The following is a 22,995-nucleotide window of genomic DNA, read 5'->3' as shown; positions in this document are numbered from 1 at the left end:
CATTTAGCCGCAAAGCATGGGGTGAAGGAGGGTTACTTAGCTGCTGTCATCCACTAAATTTGTGTGGTGGTTTTGGTTTTTTATAATATTCTTCTCAGAAGGCAAACTTGTCTTCACAGTTTGGGACAGCCTCTTGAGCTGTGTGACTTGATGCAACTAACTCTGCTTTAAGATCCCTTTTTGGAAAAAGCAAAGACAAAAATACTGTTATTGTATAAGGCTGTTCTGTGAAGAAAGAAATACTGGATGCAAAATGCTTAGAAAAGTGCTTAATAAATATTTACTGCAAATCAACTGTAGTTCAATTAAATACATGTATGATAAATTTTTTTTTAAGTTTGCTGCTGTGGTTACTCACCATCCTCCCCCTCCCCACCCCCCATCTCAGATGGACCATTAAGTGAGTACGTGCTCTACTGGCTTCTCCAAGATCCGTGATATAGAACAATCTGTTACTGTCGAGAAAGGATATGTTGTTGTTGTTCCGTCACTAAGTCATGTCCAACTCTTTGCGACACCACAAACTGCAGCACACCAGGCCTCTCTGTCCTCCACTATCTCCTGGAGTTTGCTCAAGTTCATGTCCATTGCGTCGGTGATGCCATCTAACCATCTCATCCTCTGCCTCCCTCTTCTCTTTTTGCCTTCCATCTTTCCCAGCATCAGGGTCTTTTCCAATGAGTCAACTCTTCACATCGGGGGGCTAAAGTACAAGAGCTTCAACTTTAGCATCCCAGTCCTTCCAATGAATATTCAGGGTTGATTATAATCAGAGATAGAGTGTGTCAGCTCTATTTAGGTAGAATATTGTTTTTAACCTCAAACATTCCATTTTTATATCCTGACTCTCCCTCCCCACTGAAGGGCTTTGTGTCTGTAGAAGCCTAGGGCGGTGTTCAACCCACATCAGGGCCAGATACCTCCTTGTGTTGGCTTACTTTGGGTCTCCTTACCTAAAGGCAGAGGACAAGTAAGCATATCTACAGACATGCTCCTTAGCCACATTGGAAACCCTGCTCCAGCCTGGCAGACAGCACAGCCAATGCCAGAAATAAGTCAGAGCTTTCTTGGCCAGAGAGATTTAGACACATCAGAAATATACTATAATCTGGAAAAGAACAAAAATCAAGCAGAAGAGCATTCACCAAAGAACCGTATTGCCGGACTCTCTCGGAAGGAAACCAAATCACATAAATCCAAATTCAGTGAGAATGGTAACAGACGAGGTCAACCAAATGCCTCGAAGGTCTTCATAGTGTTCCCATCACTGGAGCGTGGCTGGGGGACAGCCCCAGGCCAGGCCAGCAGGTCCTGCACACGCGTTCCGGCATCACAGCTGGGCATTCGTTTCTGGAGATGTTTTTCATTCATTGTGAATTGACTGTAGGTCATGTTTCTCAATCTGCTTATCTCAAGTTTTCCTTATTTCTCAGGTCAGGTCATAGGGTTACCTCTCTGAGGATGAATGAAGCACCTTAGACTTTACAAAGAGAGTAAAATCCCTGACATGAATTACCTACACTTTCTTCTTGTCTACTGGAAAAATTTCTGGGTTTTTCACCAACCTTGTCTCCTTCCGGCTCCCAGACTCTCAGACCATAGGACGCTCTCCTCTCAGGCTAATCTCAGACTCCTCCTCTCAGGCTCCTTTGAGGACATGGTTTCATGCATTATTTCTATACAATCATGCTCGTCTCCATGACTCTTTTCTTCTCTTCAGATTTCTTGAAAGCACAGCCCCTCTCACGACTAGGAATTCAGTAAACTTAAACCCAAACCCTCTGCCTCTCACTCTCCCTCTCTCTTTCTCTTTCTCCTTCCTTCCTTTTCTCTCACCTGAGAGACACGAAAAATTCACTTCGGAAAGATGTTATTAACAAAACAAAAATGTTGCAAGTAAGACTGGTTAGGAAACATGAGCTTACACTCCTTTTCAAAGGAGAGAAGACTAAACGGCAATTTAGAGATTCTTTTTTTCCCCATTGGTGTATAATTGCTTTAGGGTGTTGTGTTCGTTTTTGCTGTTCTTCAGCATGAATCAAGAGAAGGCAATAGAACCCCACTCCAGTACCCTTGCCTGGAAAATCCCATGGACGGAGGAGCCTGGTGGGCTGCAGTCCATAGGGTCGCGAAGAGTTGGACACGACTGAGTGACTTCATTCTCACTTTTCACTTTTATGCATTAGAGAAGGAAATAGCAACCCACTCCAGGGTTCTTACCTGGAGAATGCCAGGGACAGAGGAGCCTGGTGGGCTGCCGTCTATGTGGTCGCACAGAGTCAGACACGACCAAAGCGACTTAGCAGCAGCAGCAGCATGAATGAGCCAGAAGTACACATGTATCTGCTCTGTCTTGAGCCTCCCTCCATGCCCTCCCGTCCAACCCCTCCAAGTTGTCCCAGAGCACCAAGCTGAGCCCCTGTGCCACGCGGCAGCCTCCCACGAGCTGTCTGCTTTATACGTGGTGGTGTTTATATGTCAGTCCTGTTCCCCGGTTCGGCCCGCCCTCCTCAGCCCTGTGTCCACACATCCGTGCTCACTGTCTGCATCTCTGTTCCAGCCCCGGAAGTAGCTTCATCTGTACTGTTCTTCTAGATTCCACACATATGCATTCATGTACAATATTTGTTCCTCTGACTTACTTCCCTCTGTATGACAATCTCCAGGTCCATCTACATCTCTACAAACGACCCAGTTTCATTCCTTTTTATGACTAATATTCCACTGTACGTAGGTACCATTATGCAGAGAGGAGGAGGTGGTAGAAGAGAGGGTCCCTATCCCCTCCAGTGGGTGTATAACAAAGAAACAGGATGAGGGATCTATTGAGGGCAGTTTTTTCTCCCAGTGACAGTTATATATAAGGCTAAGTCTGGGGCTTCCCTGGTGTCTCACTGGTAAAGAATCTGCCTGCCAATGCAGGAGACATGCAGGAAGATCCCGCATTCCTCAGAGCAGTTAAGCTCACGTGCCACAACTAATGAGCCTGGTGCCCTAGAGCCAGAGAGCCACAACTACTGAACCCACGTGCTGCAACTACTGAAGCCCAAACGCCTAGAACCCATGCTCCGCAGCAGGAGAAGCCAGCACAGTGAGACGTCTGTGCACCTCAACCAGAGGGTAGCCCCAGGTTTCTGCCATAACTAGAGAAAGCCTGCACAGCAACGAAGACCCAGCAGAGCCAAAAGTAAATAAATAAACAGAATTTTTAAAAAGGATAAGGTTACCCGGGGAAATGGTGGAGTCACTTTCTTTAGAGATCCTTGACAATTGGATAGATTGCTGTATCTGCAACTGTATGTATGCAGTCAGGCTTTAAAACATTGTTCCCTTTGCTCACTCTTTTGTCTGAGCTCAGGGTGGGGAATGAATAGGCTCACAGAGACTCACTATGTCTTCAAACACTGATTCTGAAGGAAGGAATAGTTTCTAACATGTCAAAAGTGCAATAGTAATAATTGCATTTCTAACCTTTTTGGTCCTTGGTTCTCTAAATCTTTGTGATCTAAAATAGGAAATTTCAATATGATATTCACTAGTACTGATCCCCATAACATTTAATGGATTTTTAAAGTTCAATATTATTTCTTTATTGAATTCTAGTGTTTGAATATCCCACTCCCAACACAGGCACAAATGATTGTGAAGTTTTGATGATCTGTTAGAGGGAGAATGGATACATGCATATGTGTGACTGAGTCCCTTCACTGTTCAGCTGACACTATCACAACATTGTTAATTGGTTACACTCCAAGACAAAATAAAAAGTTCAAAAGAAAAAAAGATTACATGACAAAAATTTTAGCTCTAACATTTAATGGGATTTTGACTAAGCAAGATCTTTTTCTCTTTAGCATAGTGAAGTGAAGTGAAAGTCAAGGGCTTCCCAGGTGGCTCAGTGGTAAAGAATTCACCTGCCAATGGAGGAGATGCAGGTTCAATCCCGAGGTCAGGAAGATCCCCTGGAGAAGGAAATGGCAACCCACTCCAGTATTCTTGCCTGAAAGTCAGTCCGTCATGTCCGACTCTTTGTGACCCCATGGACTATAGCTCGCCAGGCTGCTCTGTCCATGGAATTCTTCAGGCAAGAATACTGGAGGAGGTTTACCATTCCCTTCTTCAGGGGATCTTCCCGGCCCAGAGATCAAACCCAGGTCTCCTATATTGCAGCCAAATTCTCTACCAACTGAGCCACCAGGGAAGCCTTTTAACTATTATTTAGCAGTTAAGCATAGACACAGGAGCTGGACTTGGTTTAAATCCTGACTCTGTCACTCACTCCCTAGCTCTGAGGTCTCCTGGGTCGGTTACATAATTTCTGTGTGCCTCAGTTTTCTCATCTGTCAATAGGGATATCATATTGGCTACCTGATAGGATTTTTGTCTTACATGTAAAGGCTTTAAAGGAATACTTGGTACATGGTAATTGCTAAAAATTGGTCATTTGTTATTTTTACTGAAACATATGATGTTAAATCCTTGTTCACACCCTGTAGTTCTCAAAGGTGTGCACTTGCTGCCTAAAGGATGTGTTGCTCCTTGAGGGAAGCCTTTTTGGAGACACATTAACTCTTTCAAGCTCCTGCATTAAAATCAAGTGGCAGCATGGTGGGTGCTCTAATGGAGTTTCCTGCTGCAGGACTTTTATGAAGTCCTGTGCCACAGATCCATGATGCATATGATCTTAGGAGACCTCCCCCACCTGCACCATATTTTTAGGACTGTCTCTTTTTCATGCATAAACTAGAAATTACTCTCTAAAAAGAAATTTGGACATTTCTGTGCATTTCGTTATAGAATTACTTCTGTCTCCAGGATTGATCAAAAGGATGTTTGCATGAAGATAGGTACTACATTTGATTGAGGATGTGTTAAATAGGCTTTTTTATAGCAATATTTGTAAAGCTTTTTTTTTCCACCCCCTCAGGAATAATTCGGGTTTCACACCAGCAGACACTGTAGCTGTCATGTTCTGTTCTACACACAAATCCCTCACATTGGGTAAGTAATCCACAGACCAAAACACTAGCTTAATATTACCTTCAGATAATTGCATCTTATGATTTTGAAATTCAAACAACTTTTCAAACTAAATGGAATGTGGGTATTGTCTACTTTTTTACCTAAAGAATGGTAGCAAAGTGGGGATCAATCATGACTTTGAAATACCATCATGAATTAAACTATTATTAATAGTTTTAATAGTGTAGGGTTTAATAGTGTAGGGTTTAGCTCTACTTGTAATCATGTTTTCCATTCTCATAGAAGGTTTTCAGGGTCAAATGTTCATGTTAAAAGTTGGGGAGTGGGGTAGTTGTGGGGTAGCTGTGAGCACAAACTTGGCTTTGGAAGGCCCTAGAGTGACCCCTAGAAGATGTTAACATAGTTTCTGGAAGCTCGGAGCAGGGTGAAAATAATTGACATTAGGCTGAAGTTTATTTCAGAATGTTATTTCTATAAAGAAACAACAATATATTTAGTTATTGTGAACTCAGTCTCATTAATACCTAAAGTGAAATAAGTATGTATTTAATGGACAAAAACAGATCAAGAAAAGTGCTATTCTCTCCTTACCTTTACCCAGTTTAAAGGCATTATCCCAATAACCTATCCAGTTATCTGGAATCCATGCTTTTAGTCATTAAAGATCATTAAGTAACGAGAAATTGTATGGAAACATCATTCACAAACTCCGTGGGGTAGAAGGCACATTGCGGCTAAACTCGTATTAAAAATTCCTTTACATTTTGGCGTATAACCGACTTAACATTTCTCTAAGACTGCTTATGTTAAAGTTCAGTCTGTAAACTAGAAAACAAAGGTATTTCATAATGGTTTTACTAGCCCCAGACATTTCTGTCTGATAGAATTATTTTCAGTCTTGCAAAGATGGGAAATGATTTAGAAACTGGACATACTCTTATGTAATTGCTATCTAGGACTTCAGATTATTTGAATAAATTATATGTGTACTGTCCCTTCACTGCAACATGTCTATTAGGTTTTCCTTAGAATCATCACCAAAAGGAAGCTGAGAGAGCTTTGGAAGCTACTTTCTGGTTCCAGATTTTGTGAACCTGGGCAAATCACTTAAGCTCCCTGAACCTTAGCTTTCTCACTTTGTAAGGCTTTTTCTTACATTGTAAGGGTGCTGTAAAGACTGAAGATAAAACGTGTTAAGTATCCAACCCTGGACTTGCCTGTGTACAAGTCAGTCCGTGAGAAAACGTGTTGGGTGATGGTGCTGTGTGTAGGTTGCTGTGGATGGAGCCAGACTGCCCACGGAGAGAGCTTGGCGTGCTGCCTGGAAGCAGCGGCTGTGATTAGCTCTTGTTCACTGTGTTGGTTCTGAACGCGTTACTGTTTCCAGGGTTCCAGTCCTCCGCCCTGGGTCTTGCTGATGTTCATGTAATAGATGTGGTTTCATTGTTGACCTCAGAAGGAATCAACCTGCACTTCTCCCCGCATGTCATTGTTATGACGTGACGCCGGGGCTCCCGGTCTCCTGGAGAACAGGCAGGGGCTTCTGTAGAGGCAGGCGGGCCAGAGCTTGGGTGCCTCCAGACCCCTCAGCAGTCACGAGCCAGGGGTCAACGGAGCCTGTGTCGTTAGCGCAGGTACTGAGCCCTGGCTGCGTCCAATATGCTTCCGCATCTCTGCCCTGGCCTCTGAAACCCGCCGCGCCCTTAGGATTTGCTTTTGTCAGGAAAACCCAAATGGATTGTGGTCTTTTAAAATGTATTTGTATTTGTGTTTGGCTGTGCTGGGTCTTCGTCGCTGCGTGTGGGTTTTCTGTAGTCACAGCTAGTGGGGGCTCCTCTCTAGGTGCTGCGTGTGGGCTTCTCACTGAGCTGGCTTCCCTTGCTGTGGAGCGTGGGTTCTAGGGCCTGTGGGCTTCGGTAGTTGCAGCTCGCAGGCTCTAGAACGTTTGCTCGAGAGTTACCATGCACAGGCTTAGTTGCCCCACAGCATGTGGGATCTTAGTTCCCAGGCCGTGGATCGAACCCACTTCCCCTACATTGGCAGGCAGATTCCTAACCACTGGACCACCAGGAAAGTTCATGTTTATTTTTTCTCCATAATTTTCTCCTGTGCTGGAGCTGGCCATGATGAGTAAAGCTGTACCTGAGAAGCACACTGCAACCTGATCTGTATTCTTTTCTGTAAGCAAAATACTCGTGCTGGTTTTTTTTCTTCTTTTCATTTTTTTTAAATCTCTGAGCCATAGCGTTCTGTTCTTGATGCTTTCTGATTTTCAGTCATCTGAAAAATTAGATGAACACCAATCAAAAGTAGCTATTTTACTGAAAACTTTGGGGTTAACTTGGACTTCTGCTTTTGCACTTTGTTTTTGCAATATTCTCTCATGAAATAGATACTTGGATCCTGCAATAATATTCTAGTATAACTAAGTAACCATGGTGATGTAAATCCTTAGTTATTTCCATAACACGGTAGACCTACTCTCTCTTGGAATTCCAAGTCCTAAATACTCATCCTGACTCTTCCACTGAAACATCCCCAGGCCTTAGTTTCCATAGCTCCTGGATTAGGGAATTTTACTTGCCGAGTCAGACACGGCTGAAGCACCTTAGCATGCATGCATGCATTGGAGAAGGAAATGGCAACCCACTCCAATATTCTTGCTTGGAGAATCCCACGGACAGAGGAGCCTGGTGGGCTGCCATCTGTGGGGTCGCACAGAGTCGGGAAGCGACTTAACAGCAGCAGGATATTCTATTACGCCTTGATCACACCTGGCTTTCTGCCTGCAGTCTCCCAGGTAGCATTTATAAAAATGACCTCTTTGCTCCTTTCTTATCTCACTGAGAAGGCGCAGATAACCCTTGGAGCGCCCTTATTTCTGCACATAGCAAGGGATGTTTGGGTCCTCTTGCTTGGATGGCCTTGTTGAGCCCTATAAATTTAGTGTATCATTTTCACAAGGTTCAAGGCATGTTTCCCTCTACTGGTGACCTGACGTCTCTGGTACAGAGGAGATGCAGAGCAGTCCCCCAAGCTACAGCTGATAATTATCCTAATGGGACTCCTCATCTGCATGGCAATGATAGAGCATCACAGTAAGTGTGAAGAATTCATGTTTCAGAAAGCAGGGGGCAAATTTCAGCTAGGATCTATCACTCAGAGTGATACTTTCTCTTATTTCTCTCCAAGATGAAAGACAACAGATTCTATTTGGTGTGTAGGAAATACATTTGTCCCTTTTGTGATAACTGTCAAAATATTTCTTTTAGTGATTTTATACACACACATGTGCATACACACACATACACATAACGTCTCAAATAGAATACATTAAGAAAGCTTAATGAAATAACATTGTTTATTAGTATATCCAGTATTTGGATTTAAGAATAAATTATTGCAGGCCAAGTGGTACCCGGTAACTAATGAACCAAAGATGAAAACTCTGGTTTTGAGCAGCCTTCTGAGTATTCTCTTGTACATATGCTTGCAGTTTATTTTATTGTTCTTGCTTTTGCCCTGTCTCCATCTCTTCGATGTACTTGCATCTACACACATGCTGAATTTGATTCATTGCTTTTATTAGTGCATTTGCCATTGATTGATTAGTTCTTCGTATTAGTACTTTTTCTATTGATTGATTGCAGATGAAGTGACTATTTGACCTTTAATTATGAGGCTTCCTATTGAAAATGACATTGAGCTATGGCTCCACATAATCCATCTGGAAAGCCTGACATGATGCCATTCCCTGGAGTTCGTTCAGGAAGAAAGAGGAGGCCTGGAGGAAGTGCAGAGCTTTCAATGTGCTTCATCTAAAACAATACTAGGGGCTTGTTTACTGCTCTCCTGTAGTTGCAACTCAGGGTTGGAGGTAATTATATTTTGTCAAGACAGCGTCACTTGCTGTGGGTTGTTCCAAAAGCCATGAACTCTCCCAAATTATTTTCTAGCCTGATGATGGTATTTGTGTAATAATGAGAAGGTATTTTACATAGCAGAGTTGGGGAAACAGCTCACACCCTAGTTACCAATGGTTCAGTTCCCCATCAGTCAATAGAGCTCATCAGTAAACAAATTCAATCTGAGGGATCCTGTGAAATTAGTATTTTACTTTTACCTCATTGATCTTTTTCTTTTGAGAATTCTAATCACTTTGCTTATCTAGAGTTCTAATGTATGTAGAAAGTTCTGACTGTTCCTAGAAAGAGAATGTTTAAGGATGTTTGAGATCCTTAAGTGTATGTTTATGTTAGTTTTTCATGTTTTCAAATAGCAAAATGAAAGCATATACTCCTAGAGTGTGTCAACTGACAAATGGCAGTCAATTGTGAGACTCCAAGTCGTTTGCTATTTCCAAAAGCTTTTCTGAGTTGAAGGAATGCTGTTTAAAATTTAAATAGAGTGTCGTGATCAGTGTGTATTAAAAGTCCACTGTGGGTCTTACCATTTCTAGACATTTGTGTACAAAGACCAATCAAGGCAGCTGTCCCTCATATTGAACTTCATTATGAGTCACAGTCACACAGCTGGGCTGTGAGAAGAAACTATGCATTAAAGCAGAAAGAATACGGCTTTTTGGGAGACATAGGATTCCGGAGAGAGTGGAAGGAATACAAACCTGATTCTGGTCTGGATTCCAGTTCTCTCATCAAGTGTGAGTGAATGAGTGAAAGTCTCTCGGTCATGTCTGACTCTTTGCGACCCCATAGACCATACAGTCTTTGGCATTCTCCAGGCCGGAATACTGGAGTTGGCAGTCTTTCCCTTCTCCAGGGGATCTTCCCAACCCAGGGATCAAACCCAGGTCTCCCGCATGGCAGGCGGATTCTTTACCAACTGAGCCACAGGGCTGGAACAAATCACTCAACTGCTGTCAGCCTCAATTTCCAAATCTGTAAAATGAGAAGATGGGTAAGATGATCCTTGAGATTCCTTCTAGTTTTAAGTTCCTATGAGTCAGGTGCTCAGATAATACCACCATTCTGTAACAGTTTCCCTGCTATATGTAAAAAGGAAGAGAGTTTTTTAAAGAAATGTCTATGTAAATAGTGTTATTATAAGAAAGGAAATATGGCTGTTACATCTTCCTAAAGAGGCTAAAAAATATCTTTATACTCTCCAAAGAGTTTCACAGTGGTGGTGGTGGTGTGCTCAGTCATTTCCAACTCTGTACCCCACGGACTGTAGCCTTCTATGGTCCTCTGTCCATGGGATTCTACAGGGAAGAATTCTACAGTGGATAGCCATTCCCTTTTCCAGTGGATCTTCCCGACCCAGAAATCGAATCTGAATCTCTTGCATCTCCTGCGTTGGCAGTCGGATTCTTTACCACTGAGCCACTTCAGGGTTTCATAGGAAAAACAAAATCTGAGAAGGATCTTGTTTTCAATTTTCTTTGAAAGCTTTTCAGTAGTGCTAAAGGATTACCTTGTAACTTGGGCTAAAAAGATCATTTAATAACATCTGGGTTGTTTTCTCCAGAGGAAATGGAACTGAAATTCAAAAATTTGCATTTGCTTTTCTTTTCCCATAAAGCCTCTCTGCGATTCTATTCGGCACATAAAGACTATTATCTTGATGAAGCTACCCTACAGTTGGGAAGCACTTTTTTAAAGCCTTTAACCAATAAGTCATGTTACTTAAACAACCTTAAGTGTTAGCAAATCAATAATTACTATTTTTCATAAGAAGTGAAAACATAGGAAAAAATCTAAAAATGTATCCCAGGTCACATAATTAACAGACACTAGATTCCAGGTCTCCTAACTTCCAGAACTGCATTGGACAATAGGATACAAAAATTTTTCAAAGACCCATAAATGCCAAATTGGTTCTGAGTACTGTAAGTATACACTGTCAGTGTGAGTTTGAATCATTTAATTAATTGTTTAAAAATGACTTCTGATTGCATTGCTAAGTTATAAGACAGTTTAAAAATATTCAGTATACATAATTGCAGCCATGTGCAAATATTCCTTGTGGCCCCATCACACACTGGCACACAATCCTTATATTTTCTTTATTAACAAAAAGTTATATTCTATTTCAAGTGTTTCTTGATGAACCACCCCTTACCTTTCATGGGGTATCACTGCCCTCTGTTCTTACAAACTAAGAGCTACAGTGCTGTTTGACAATAAGCTATTACAGTAGAAATCAAAGTCCAGAAAACAGAAGCTTGTCTTTGAGGCATAACTGTAAATGTATCTTTTGTCCTGTGGTTTGCTCTTAGAGCTGCAGTTCTGTAAGGAAAGTCAGTCTGAAGACCCCTACCATCTGACAGATTTTTTCTTTTTAATGAAGTGTAGTTGATTTACAATGTTGTGTTAGTTTCCAATGTACAACGAACTAATTCATTTATAAATATATGTGTGTTTGTGTATATATATATTCTTTTTCAGACTCTTTTCCATTATACATTTTCATAAGTTGTTGAGTATAATCCCCCTTGCTATATAGTAAGTCCTTGTCATTTATCTGTTTTAGGATGTGTGCATGTGCTAAGTTGCTACAGTCATGTCCAACTTTTTGTGAACCTAGGGACTGGAGCCCATCAGGCTCCTCTGTCCATGGGATTTCCCCAGCAAGAATACTGGAGTGGGTTGCCTTGCCCATCTCCAGGGGATCTTCCTGACCCAGGGATCAAACCCCTGTCCCTTAAGTCTCCTGCATTGGCAGGCAGGTTCTTTACCACTAGCGCCACCTGGAAGCCTCTACAGTAGTGTTTATCTGTTCATCCCATTATTGTTGTGTTAGTCACTCAGGCCTGTCAGACTCTTTGCGACCCCATGCACTGCAGCCCACCAGACTCCTCTATCCATGGAATTCACACTTCTAATTTATCCCTCCCCCTATTTCTCCTTTGGTAACCATGAGATTGTTTTCTGCGTCTGGAAATCTGTTTCTGTTTTGTAAATAAGTTCATTTGTATCGTATTTTAGATTTCACATATGGTGATATCTATCATATGGTATTTGTCTTTATCTGACTTCTTCACTTAACATGGTAATCTGCAATTCTATCCATGTTGCTGCAAATGGCATTATTTCATTCTTTTTTATGGCTGAGTAATATTCTGTTGTGCATGTGTGTGTATATGTACATGTATATAGATATATATATCATATCTTCAGAGAAGGCAATGGCACCCCACTCCAGCACTCTTGCCTGGAGAATCCCATGGACGGAGGAGCCTGGTGGGCTACAGTCTTTGGGGTCACTAAGAGTTGGCCATGACTGAGTGACTCCACTTTCACTTTTCACTTTCATGCATTGGAGAAGGACATGGCAACCCACTCCAGTGTTCTTGCCTGGAGAATCCCAGGGACGGGGGAGCCTGGTGGGCTGCCATCTGTGGGGTTGCACAGAGTCGGAACAACTGAAGCGACTTAGCAGCAGCAGCAGCATCACATCTTCTTTATGCATTCTTCTAGCATCTGCCATATTCTTATAGATGCCACTACAATTAAAGGCCCAGTAGGTTTTACCACCATGCTGAAGACAATTTAGGGGGAATATCTGTCCTTCTGTACTGTTTTCTGATTCACATAAACAAAGAGAAAAATGCAGATTCTCGAACAAAGTGATACACTTATGTTCAGAGGTTTGAAGATTACTTTACTTTAAATTTTTGATTCTGAATTTGGTGTCTAAACTTAATCACTGGTATATCCGGACTGTAATAAAAATTTAGAAAGTCCCCAGGTTCAGCATAAATATCCAATTGGAGACATTTAAACCTCTCTGAGGTTCCCTAACCTGATGCTCAAGTACCATTCTTCTTAATGGTACGGCAGATGTTCATCATGTTCAGGGTTCACTAGAACCAAAGCCCTCATGCCCCTCTACATTTCTGCTCCTTCTCCATGTTTCCTGTGCCAGGGACTGCCAGACATTTGAAACCACAGCCTGCAGTTAGAAATAAATTTTACGTGTGATCCAGGAAACATTTGCATGTATGTAAAAAGTTTTACCAAACAACATTCACTCTCACTTTCTGTGAAATATTCCATATTCCAGCCAAGTGCTGGACTAAAACCCATTACACTGATTCTGTAACTCATTAACAGATCATAATGCAAGGTCTGAAAACTACCACTTTACATCTTGCTTGATAAAATTTTATACCTTTTCTCAAATACTTACCATGTCAGCTTTGGCTATTGCTATGCCTTTTTCACTGAACCTTAACCCAAATTTCTGATACCACATGGGAACCAGAGCTGAATGAAGACTTGGAATGTTTCTTGATTTGCAGTAAGATCACCTCCATTTAGGTTTTGTCAATTCAGTTTACATAACAGAGTTTCTTTTTTTTTAATTTTATTTTATTTTATTTTATTTTATTTTATTAGTTGGAGGCCAATTACTTCACAACATTTCAGTGGGTTTTGTCATACATTAACACGAATCAGCCATAGAGTTACACGTATTCCCCATCCCGATCTCTTTTGTTAATATGTTTTTTAAATCGTTTCTCTATTCAACATGTTTTTGATTAGTAATAATAATAACAAAGAAGATTAATTAGGTACTTAATAGGCTAAGTGCTTGTTACAAGAAGTAATTTACTTGAAAATATTTTATGCCAATGGTTCCTGTAGACTTCAGTGCCTAGGAGAGCCCACTGTTCTCATGCAAAATTCTCACTGGGATATTCAGCTACTATTTTATCAGAAAGAAAGTATGCCAGGAGCTTCTCTGGTGGCTCAGTGGTTAAGAATCTGACTTCCACTGCAGGAGATGGGGTATCAGTCCCTGATCAGGGAACTAAGATCCCACACGCTGCGGGGTAACTAAGCCTGTGAGCCTCAACGAAGAGCCAGTGCAGCCAAAATTAAAAAGAAAAGAAAAGAAAAATGTATTCCAGAGGAAGCTACAGCAAATGCGTTTATTATCCTGTATTTATCAGAGACTTTACTAATTAGCATAATGAATTCAGAAGTAGGTTTCTACTGAGGAAATTACTGCCTTTTTGCTTTGTACAATAAGTGTAAGAAATGGACCTTCACTCATATGTAGACTGTCTTAAAATTTTAGAGTTGCACACTTCCCACTTGCTCAAAGACTCTAGGAAACCCCGTGTCCTGAATGTGAAACCCCTGGGGCTGCTCTGGGGGCCTGATCCCCACAGGGTTTTGTGTTCAGCCTCTGTCTGGGGGCCCTGAAGGCTTCCCAGGTGGCTCAGTGGTAAAGAATCTGCCACCTAATGCAGGAGCCACAGTAGATGCAGGTTTGATCCCTAGGTTGGGAAGATCCCCTGGAATAGGAAATGGCAACCCACTCCAATATCCTTGCCTGGGAAATCCCATGGACAGGGCAGTCTGGTGGGGTACAGTTCGAGGGGTCACAGGAGTCAGACGTGACTGAGCACACACAGTGGCCCTGTGGTCCCCTGAGGCCACTGGGGTTACTGAACCCTGCGTTGAGAGCCCTCTCATGCCAGAGGCTAGTGAGAACCCTGGAGAGGTCAGAGCTGGGGCCTCAGGGAACACATTTACTGCTAATGTGTGCTAAGTTAAAAATACCTATATCTGGGGAGCTTACTTTCATTCAGAGCTGCTGGCAAGGCTATGGGGGTGGAGAAATTTTTCACCTACCTTCCAAATTTCTTTAGCCACTATCTACTACCTGCTGGAAGAATCTGGAACTTACGCCTAACCACCCTAGTGCAGGATATCCCCAAATCCCTTTCCACGCCCCAGCTCACATCACTCCTATACAGTCACCGCCGCAAGGGAAGTGAGCTCCCAGGGGGGACAAAATGCTTGCACAGGTCATGGGACCCCAAGTGGCAGAGCCAGATGTCAAGCCAGGTCGGACTCAGCCCCTGTGCCAAGCTGCAGTGAGAGCTCCAGGAAGGACCTGTGCTGTGAAGCTCAGCTCGAGGCTTATCCCTTGGTCACTGGTGTGAGAAGTCTAGGCTGGATGATCTCTTGGACCCTTCTGGTCCTAACAGCCAATAATTCTCTCTGATTTTGAAAGACTTAAGTGTAGCTTTAGAATCTTGAGTTATTCAGAGGAACACCATCAGATCAGCATTTCCTGAAAGGTGGCCCTTAAAAATATAGCAAATTGCTCCCTTAAAAAAAAAAAGAAAATGTAGATTACTGGGCATTATTTGAGGGATTCAGAATTTTTAAGAAGACGACCTCGGAGTCTGATTTTTCAACCATATTCTAAAAAGTAGAGTGTTTACACAAAAGTGTGAGAGTCACCATATCATGTACATCCATAATCACGTCTCAGCTTCTAGAGAAGCTCACTCACCCGCTCAGGTTCGCAGGCCTCAGTGATGGAGCAGGAACAAGAGAGGTCAGCGCTTACTTGAAGCAGCTTCACCGCAGCCAAGCCCGACTCACACTTGCTACCACAGCTCAACAGCAAGGAGACAGAAAACCCCACGTATTGCCCAGCAGCCCCTCCACCTGGGTACCAAATCTCTATCCCTCTGGCTTCTTCATGTCCATTGTTCCTGGAAGAAGCTTTTAATTCCACAATTTCACATTTCTTTCAAAAGAAAAACCACCGAATCACAGTTAGAAGGAGCTCTAAAGAGTTTCGTTTTACACATTAATAATCAACTTGCATGCCCGAAGCCATGTGCACCTGTGCTTCTGAGAGGGAGCCCTCCACAAGAATTCAGGGGCCCGGCCCTTCTGAGGGGGCCTTTGCCACATCCAGGAGGACCGACCATGGCCCCCCTTCCAGGGCTCCCTGTTCATCTCTGCGCCCGCCGTCAGCTGCGGAGGGGATTGTTTATTATTATTATTAATATTTAGAAAGGTTGCCTCTAGCGGAACTAAAATGTGCATCACAGAACAACAGTTGTTTGCTGTGTTTGAAGTGGAGCTTCACACCCAGGAGAGCGCCTTCACTTGAAGTTTCTCTCTCCCCATCTCCACTTGCAAACAGAGATTGATGAATAACAATGATTGTTTCAGAATTGCCTCTCTCCCATTATTTATTTGGTCGTGTCTCTTCCCAGAAACCCCCTTAATTGAACCAGACACTATAAACCAGTTTGCGTGGATTTAATGACAGCCGGCTCCTTGCTTCTTTACAGTAAATAATAAAGGACTCCAAGGCTACAGAATGAGGTGACACCCACCACCTCCTTGTCCCCATCTGCAGCCCATGCAAAAAACGCCAGCCAGATAGTAAAGTCAGCTGCCCATTGGTTAAAGCCATGGGGGGATGCTGTAGGTTTTGACAGATTACCCTGGAGGCAGGAGGAAATGTAAAATTGTACATAAAAGATTCCTGGGCCCCAGGAAGCCAGTTCATTTGGAAAGTCACCTGTCCTGAAGCTGAGCACATTCATGGTTTTGGAGCAATGACGCTTCCCAAGTTTGATCTCTGTACCAGTACTAGTACCCTGCTCTTCACGCTAGCACTGCGTACTCTAGTACTGCTAGAACAAGCGTTTTCAATAATAATAAAAACCAACTCCTCTGCAACTGACAGCAAGAGCAGGGATGTACAGGAATAAATAATGCCAGTGAAAAGATGCTTTTAAAATACCATTTGCCCAATGCATGCATTCATTCACCAAGTGTTTATTTCATGCCTAGGTTGCACGAGGCACCATTCTGGGCCCTATTCTGTCCACAGTAGTGGACAAAATACAAAAATGTACTCCCCCTTATCCATCTTCCTTTCTAGCGGAGCTGAAAAAGTGAACACTCAGACATATGGTGCATCAGATGATGGGAAGTGTGTGGAGAAAAAGAAAAGGAGAATAAGAGTGCGAGATGGAGGTGGGGACATGTTAGACTTAAAGGGGCTTTGGGTCAAAGACTTGTAGGAAAACGAGAGCAAGCCCCACGATGTATAGAGGAAGGAGGCTCCAAGCAGAGGGAACAGCGAGGGCAAGGACCTGAACCAAAAGGGGCTCAGCAAGTGGGAGGAAGAGGATGAAGAGGCCGGAGTTCGGGGAGTGGAAAGTGTGAGGAGGAAGGGGAGGATGCTGAAAGCTGACCAGGGAGGATGGTTGATATTTGTGAGACGTCATCGACCTGTCGTGAAGACTGCCTTCTACACAGAAGGTAGAGGGGGTCCTTGAGAGGTCTGAGGGACACGATGCAGCTCCCACTTTGGCTGCTGTGTTACGTAAGGGCTGGACTGGGCTGGGGGGCAGGGTGCAGCAGGGAGAAAGCCAGTTAGGAGCCTTTAATCCAGACCAAGGCTCCGGGTGGTGTGATTAAAGGTAACAGTGGAGGAGTGGCGAGAAGCATCTGGTGGTATTTTGAATGCCAAACCACTGGGATCTGCTGACGAATTCGATGTGTATGTAAGAGAAGGGAATTAAAGATGATTCCAAGGGAGTTGGCCTCGAGGGGTCTAGAAGGGTGGAATTGCCATTTACTATACTGGATGAGACAGAGATTTTACCCATGGAAGAGGGATGTGGGGCAGATCAAGAGTTCCATCTTGAATATGCTAAGTTTGAGATGTCTTTTCAACATCCAAAGGAGAGCCGGCTTTGTGAGCCTAGAATTCTGGTCCAGGGTGGGGTGCTCAGCTTAAACTAAGCCCTCAGGCTGAATGAGATCACTACAGAAAGGGTAGCCAGAGGAGAAAAGGGCTGTGAGCACTAGGCCCTGAGGCACTCCAGAGATTACGGAGGCTTTGAAATTACTTGGAGAGTAAAATGATATGTAATTCAAAATCAACCAGCCATATAGACGTCCAAACCAGCTAGCCTCTATCTTTCTGGCATTTCGTAAGGTTGAGGTGACCGTTAAATCAGAAAGTAGACATGAAGTCGTCTGACACCTACTGCATACCAGGCACTGTATCAGGCACACGAATTGCCTTATTATCTCATTGGATTTTCACAAAAGCCCTGCACAGTAGTTCTTATTGATCCCATTGCCCAAGGTAGAAAACCAAGCCTCAGAGAGGTCAAGCAACTCGCTTCAGTTTACACAGTGAAGAAAATGGCAAAGCCAGCACACAGCGACCATCAGTCTATCTCCAGAAACCGCTGGAATCCTCTTGCTCTCCCCTGTTACCAGGCCCGGCTTCTCAGCCTGGCTCACACTGGAGCCGCCTGTTGGTTGCTCAGTCGTGTCCAACTGCAACTCCATGGACCCACAACTCCAGTAGCCCGCTCGGCTACTCTGTCTGTGGGATTCTCCAGGCAAGAACACTAGAGTGGGTTACCATTCCCTTCTCCATGAGATCTTCCTGACATCCGGGCCACCAGGAAATCACCTGGGATCATTGCAAAGCTGCCCGGACCCTCCCCAGACCTATTTCCTCCGAATCTCTCAGGATAGACCCAGGTATCACAGATTTTAAAAGCTACCCAGTTGATTCTAACGAGCAGCTGGCACTGAAAACCACCGCCTTTGACCACTTCCTGTATTTGTGCACATGTGTGCTCCCCTGTGTCCCAGAAAGAATTGCACATGTTCATTTGTTAATAAAACTGACCGTTTATACTGATCTGTGAAAACCGCAATTCTCTGTGCTGTGATTAGATATCTAAGTTAAGCATTCAGAGTTTAAAAACAACTGAGGGGATTAGAAAAACATTATTTCCCGAAATGGTTTCCAGGGTTTTCTTCCTCTGCCTACAAGTCTTGTGAATGAGGCCTTGTATCCCCTATCATTGAAATAGATGAAGGGCAGAAGTAGGTTTAGGTTAGCGAAAAATTATCTAGCCAAGTTTAACTACAGAAATGTGAGTCAGCAGGTAAATAACTCTAATTTCTCATCCCCAGTCAGAGCTGCCTTGTTCTTTTGTGTCAGAAGACGTCTCTTCTGAGGCTTATGTTTATCATAAACAAGGTACCATCAAAAAGGAAATTACCACCAGAGGGTGATTAATAGCCATGTTGACAAAAAAAAAAGTGTGGGTGCATTTGGGTCACTGTTTGCTCACATTTACCACTTAACTATGATTTGGATGCCTTCTGGAAGTTCCTCTATCCATTAAAAAGATTATCGATGCGAGATCTTAGGGAAAACTAAATCTAGGGTGTTGGAAGCTGTGGCAGAATGTGAAAGTGCCTGTCATATGCATCAACCTCTCAGTGCTGCTGCTGCTAAGTCACTTCAGTTGTGTCCGACTCTGTGTGACCCCATAGACGGCAGCCCACCAGACTCCCCCGTCCCTGGGATTCTCCAGGCAAGAACGCTGGAGTGGGTTGCCATTTCCCTCTCCAATGCATGAAAGTGAAAAGTGAAAGTGAAGTTGCTCAGTTGTGTCCAACTCTTAGCGACCCCATGAACTGCAGCCCACCAGACTCCTCCATCCATGAGATTTTCCAGGCAAGAGTACTGGAGTGGGGTGCCATTTCCTTCTCCCAACCTCTCATTGGCTCACACTTAAAATGTTCCAAGTGTCTTTCTTCATTTATATAAAAACATATCTTAAAAAAATCTGTAAAATTAGGCAAAGCTTCCCAGAGCTAATCAGATAGGGCCAGTTCTATGTTGGTGACCATGTTACATCTCTTCCGATTACCTTGTATTATTTTTGTCATGTGAAATTCTCGTTCTATTTTTGAGGTTTCACATCCTGTGATTGTGAACATTAGGCACATTTTTCTCTTTAGAAGACAAATGGCTCTTCCTTCACATCCCAGAAAGGGAAAAAAGTAAGCTCCCGCTACTTCCTTCCCACCTGTCTCCATAAATATGGTGACCCCTCCCGGAAGCCATCGCGAGCATCTGAATGAAGCCTCCATGGCTTCAGCTCTTTAATGCATTCTTTAATTCCCTGTCTGCTAATTACTCCTACAATGCTGTCAGACAGGTGAGGGTGTACCTAATCTTCCGAGGCTGAAACCTTCTATTGGTAGAGTTAAATGTTTCATTGTCAGCATCTGGTGAGCCAGCTCAGGCCATTCATTAAACATCTTTTCCAATCAGAACGTACCTGTTTCAAAACAGAAATAACACCAGCTGCTCATTTGGGTCTTTTCTTGCATCTTTATTTACATAAAACTTTCAGCAAAGGGGTAGGAATACAGTCCAGGTGATTGAAGGCTAAAATACAGTCTTTCATTTTTCCGTTTGGGCTGGAAAATGGTAAGAAAATGGTCATCGACAAATTTTTATTCAAAGTGAGTAAAGGCTGGTTCTCTGAGGTCCTCTGTCAATAGGAATCTCTCTCTTCTTTGCAGAACTTTCTTGTGTAAATATTCTTTTCCTTGAGTTTTTCACCCTCCATTATTCTGTGTTAATATCATCAAACATCTCTCTCTCTCCGGGTCCTGGGTGCTCTTCCGGATCACCATTTTAGGCATGTAGGGTGGTGGAGGACACAGAACTGGGGGCCAATCTGTCTGTGTTCACATCCCAGCTATCTCCTGTCACTCGCTCTGCATAGCCTTGGGAAGCTTTTTATTCATCTGTGGCCTCTGTTTTCTCATCTGAAAAGTAGAGATAATAACAGGAGCCTTACTCACATTATAGATATGAGGAGTGAGTGAGTTGATGTTGGCACATGCAGAATAGCGCTTGCCTGACCCAGACTAAGCCCTGTGTATTGGGGTGACCAAAATAGTGGTTTGGGTTTTTCCATACAATGTAATGGAAAAATCTGAACAAACTTTCTTGGCCAACCCAATAATGATTTTTCTGCAGTCTGCACTCCACCTGCCAACATACAAATAAAGGCCAAAAAGTCCGTGAACTCCAGATACAGCTTCTGAAGTCCTGCCAGAGACGGGATGGCTAAAATTACTGGAAAGATTGTTCCTCTCTCTTAGTAATGGCCTTGGACTTAAGTTTGTACCCTTGCATTTGTTTACTGTCCTGCTCTTCCAGGCCTAACTCTCCCTTTTGGATAAAGGGAGGTATATTTTTATATATTATTATGGTGTATATTTTATAGGGCTTCCCTGATGGCTCAGACAGTAAAGAATCCACCTTCAAGGCAGGAGATCAGGTTCGACCCCTGGGTCAGGAAGATCACCTGGGGAGGGAGGGGAATGGCAACTCACACAGTGTTCTTCTTGCCGGAGAATTCCATGGACAGAGGAGCCTGGTGGGCTACAGTCCATTGGGTCATAAAGAGTCAGACATGCCTGAGCAACTAACACTTACATAGTATATGTTTTATAATATATAAAATGTTACATGTTTGAATTCTGGTTTTGAAATGTGAAGGATAGATCTCTTGTATGCCATCTACAGAGAAGTAGGAAAATAAGTGAAATAGGTGAAATAAAAGACACAAAGAGCATTTTTCAATATAGTTCCTCTCCTACTCCACAACTCAATACTCATTTCAAAGTTTGGGTTCCGTGGTTAATCCAGTTTCTCTCCTTCCTACCATATCGAATATATATTTCTCCTATGAAATACAACCTTCTCCTGGAGGAATGTGTAAATGATTCTCTTTATAGTTCAGTAAAGCAACTAGGAAAGTTTAACAAAAACATCGACTTATACTTCAGTGCAGTCCAGTCTCTCAGTTGTGTCCGACTCTTTTGCAGACCCATGGACTGCAGCACGCCAGGCCTCCCTGTCCATCACCAACTCCCAGAGTTTACTCAGACTCATGTCCATTGAGTTGGTCATGCCATCCAGCCATCTCATCCTCTGTCGTCCCCTTCTCCTCCAGCCTTCAATCTTTCCCAACATCAGGGTCTTTTCAAATGAGTCAGTTTTTCAAATCAGGTGGCCAAAGTATTGGAGTTTCAGCTTCAACATCAGTCCTTCCAATGAACATATCAAATATATATTTCTCCTATGAAATACAACCTTCTCCTGGAAGAATGTGTTAATGATTCTCTTTAAAGTTCAGTAAAGCAACTAGGAAAGTTTCACAAAAACATCGACTTACTCTTAGCATAGCTAAATAACAACTGACTACACTGAAAAGAAAGTCAGCTGTGAGCCTTCCTAACTGTCAAGGGAAGGGTGATAGGAGAGCCCTGTAAAGACTGCAGACGAGATGTTTGGGTCCAATTGGTTGAAGCACATGGCCAAAACCCCCCATGTGGATTTCCACATGTCCCTTTCCATCTAGTACACCATCAACAGAGATAACCACAGGATGCTTTTCAGGCCTCAGAGGTTGGAAATTAAAATTCCACTTGTACTTACCTGTGAAACTGATATAAGATTGGCCTGTTTTTCTGTCAAAGGTCTAGCCAAGGGGGTTGTCAGCCATCCCCTAGCTGCTGCTGATGTTGCCTTTGTGTTCAGGGATTTGGAAACGCCCTCATCTACATGAATTCCCTGAACCCATCCCTGGGACACTGAGAAAACTAGAGGGCTCTTATTTGCATTTATTATTTAGTTGTACGTCATTTTAGATGTCTCCTTCTACGTGAAGGACAGAAATCTTTTCTTCTATGGTTCAGAAAGCAACAATAGAAGTCCTGGTGGTGATGGGACTTCCCTGGTGATCCAGTGATTAAGACCTCGCCTTCCAATGCAGGGGCCGTGGGTTCCGGCTCTGACCAGGGAGTTAAGATCCCACATGCCTCAGAGCCAAAACACCATGACATAAACAACATAAGGACATAAACAACATTGTAACAAATTCAGTAAAGACTTTAGCTAAGGTCCACAATAAAAAAAAAAAGTCTTAACGAAGTCCTGATGGTGAAGTCACACCAATTACAACAGTTTTCGGTTACAGATGGAATGACAGGAAAAGAACAGGGAAGCACAGAAAATGTAAATCAGCAAGGGACGGGCGGCCCCGTGCTGAAATACCTTAAAGGGACTTGCCTGGTGGTCCGTGGCTAAGATCCCATGCTCCCAATGTGGGGAGCCTGAGGTTGATCCCTGGTCTGGAACTAGATCCCGCATGCTGCAATGAAGATTGAAGATCCCAAGTGCCACAACCAAAACCCACTGTAGCCAAATAAATAAAAATGAATAAATATTAAAATAAAATACTTTGGAGAATTTGAGCAAAAGACTAGTCATTTAGATGGGCGTGAATGAGAGCGAGTCACATGATCCATGACATCCTGTCTGCCTTCCTAAGGGGATCTGCAGGAGGTGGACTTGCTAGCCTTTAGAATGTTCCAG

General features: G+C 43.1%; 1 protein-coding gene across 3 annotated transcripts in view; it reads left to right on the top strand.

Annotated features, from left to right (window-relative positions):
* Positions 1 to 22,995, top strand: part of SLC10A7 (solute carrier family 10 member 7) — a 293,931-nt gene that overhangs the window by 255,987 nt on the left and 14,949 nt on the right. For 2 of the 3 annotated variants that reach the window (XM_065903971.1, XM_065903969.1), the window contains one exon: positions 4,928 to 5,001. The exons of the other annotated variant lie outside the window; for it this stretch is intronic. In XM_065903971.1, the coding sequence (XP_065760043.1) occupies positions 4,928 to 5,001 (74 nt within the window). The remainder of the gene's footprint in view (positions 1 to 4,927; positions 5,002 to 22,995) is intronic. 3 annotated transcript variants of the gene reach the window in all.

The sequence above is a fragment of the Muntiacus reevesi genome, chromosome 13 (assembly GCF_963930625.1).
Source record: "Muntiacus reevesi chromosome 13, mMunRee1.1, whole genome shotgun sequence".
Classification (NCBI taxonomy): domain Eukaryota; kingdom Metazoa; phylum Chordata; class Mammalia; order Artiodactyla; family Cervidae; genus Muntiacus; species Muntiacus reevesi.
The sequence above is the reverse complement of the archived record's forward strand: the minus strand, read 5'-3'. Positions and strand labels throughout refer to the sequence as shown.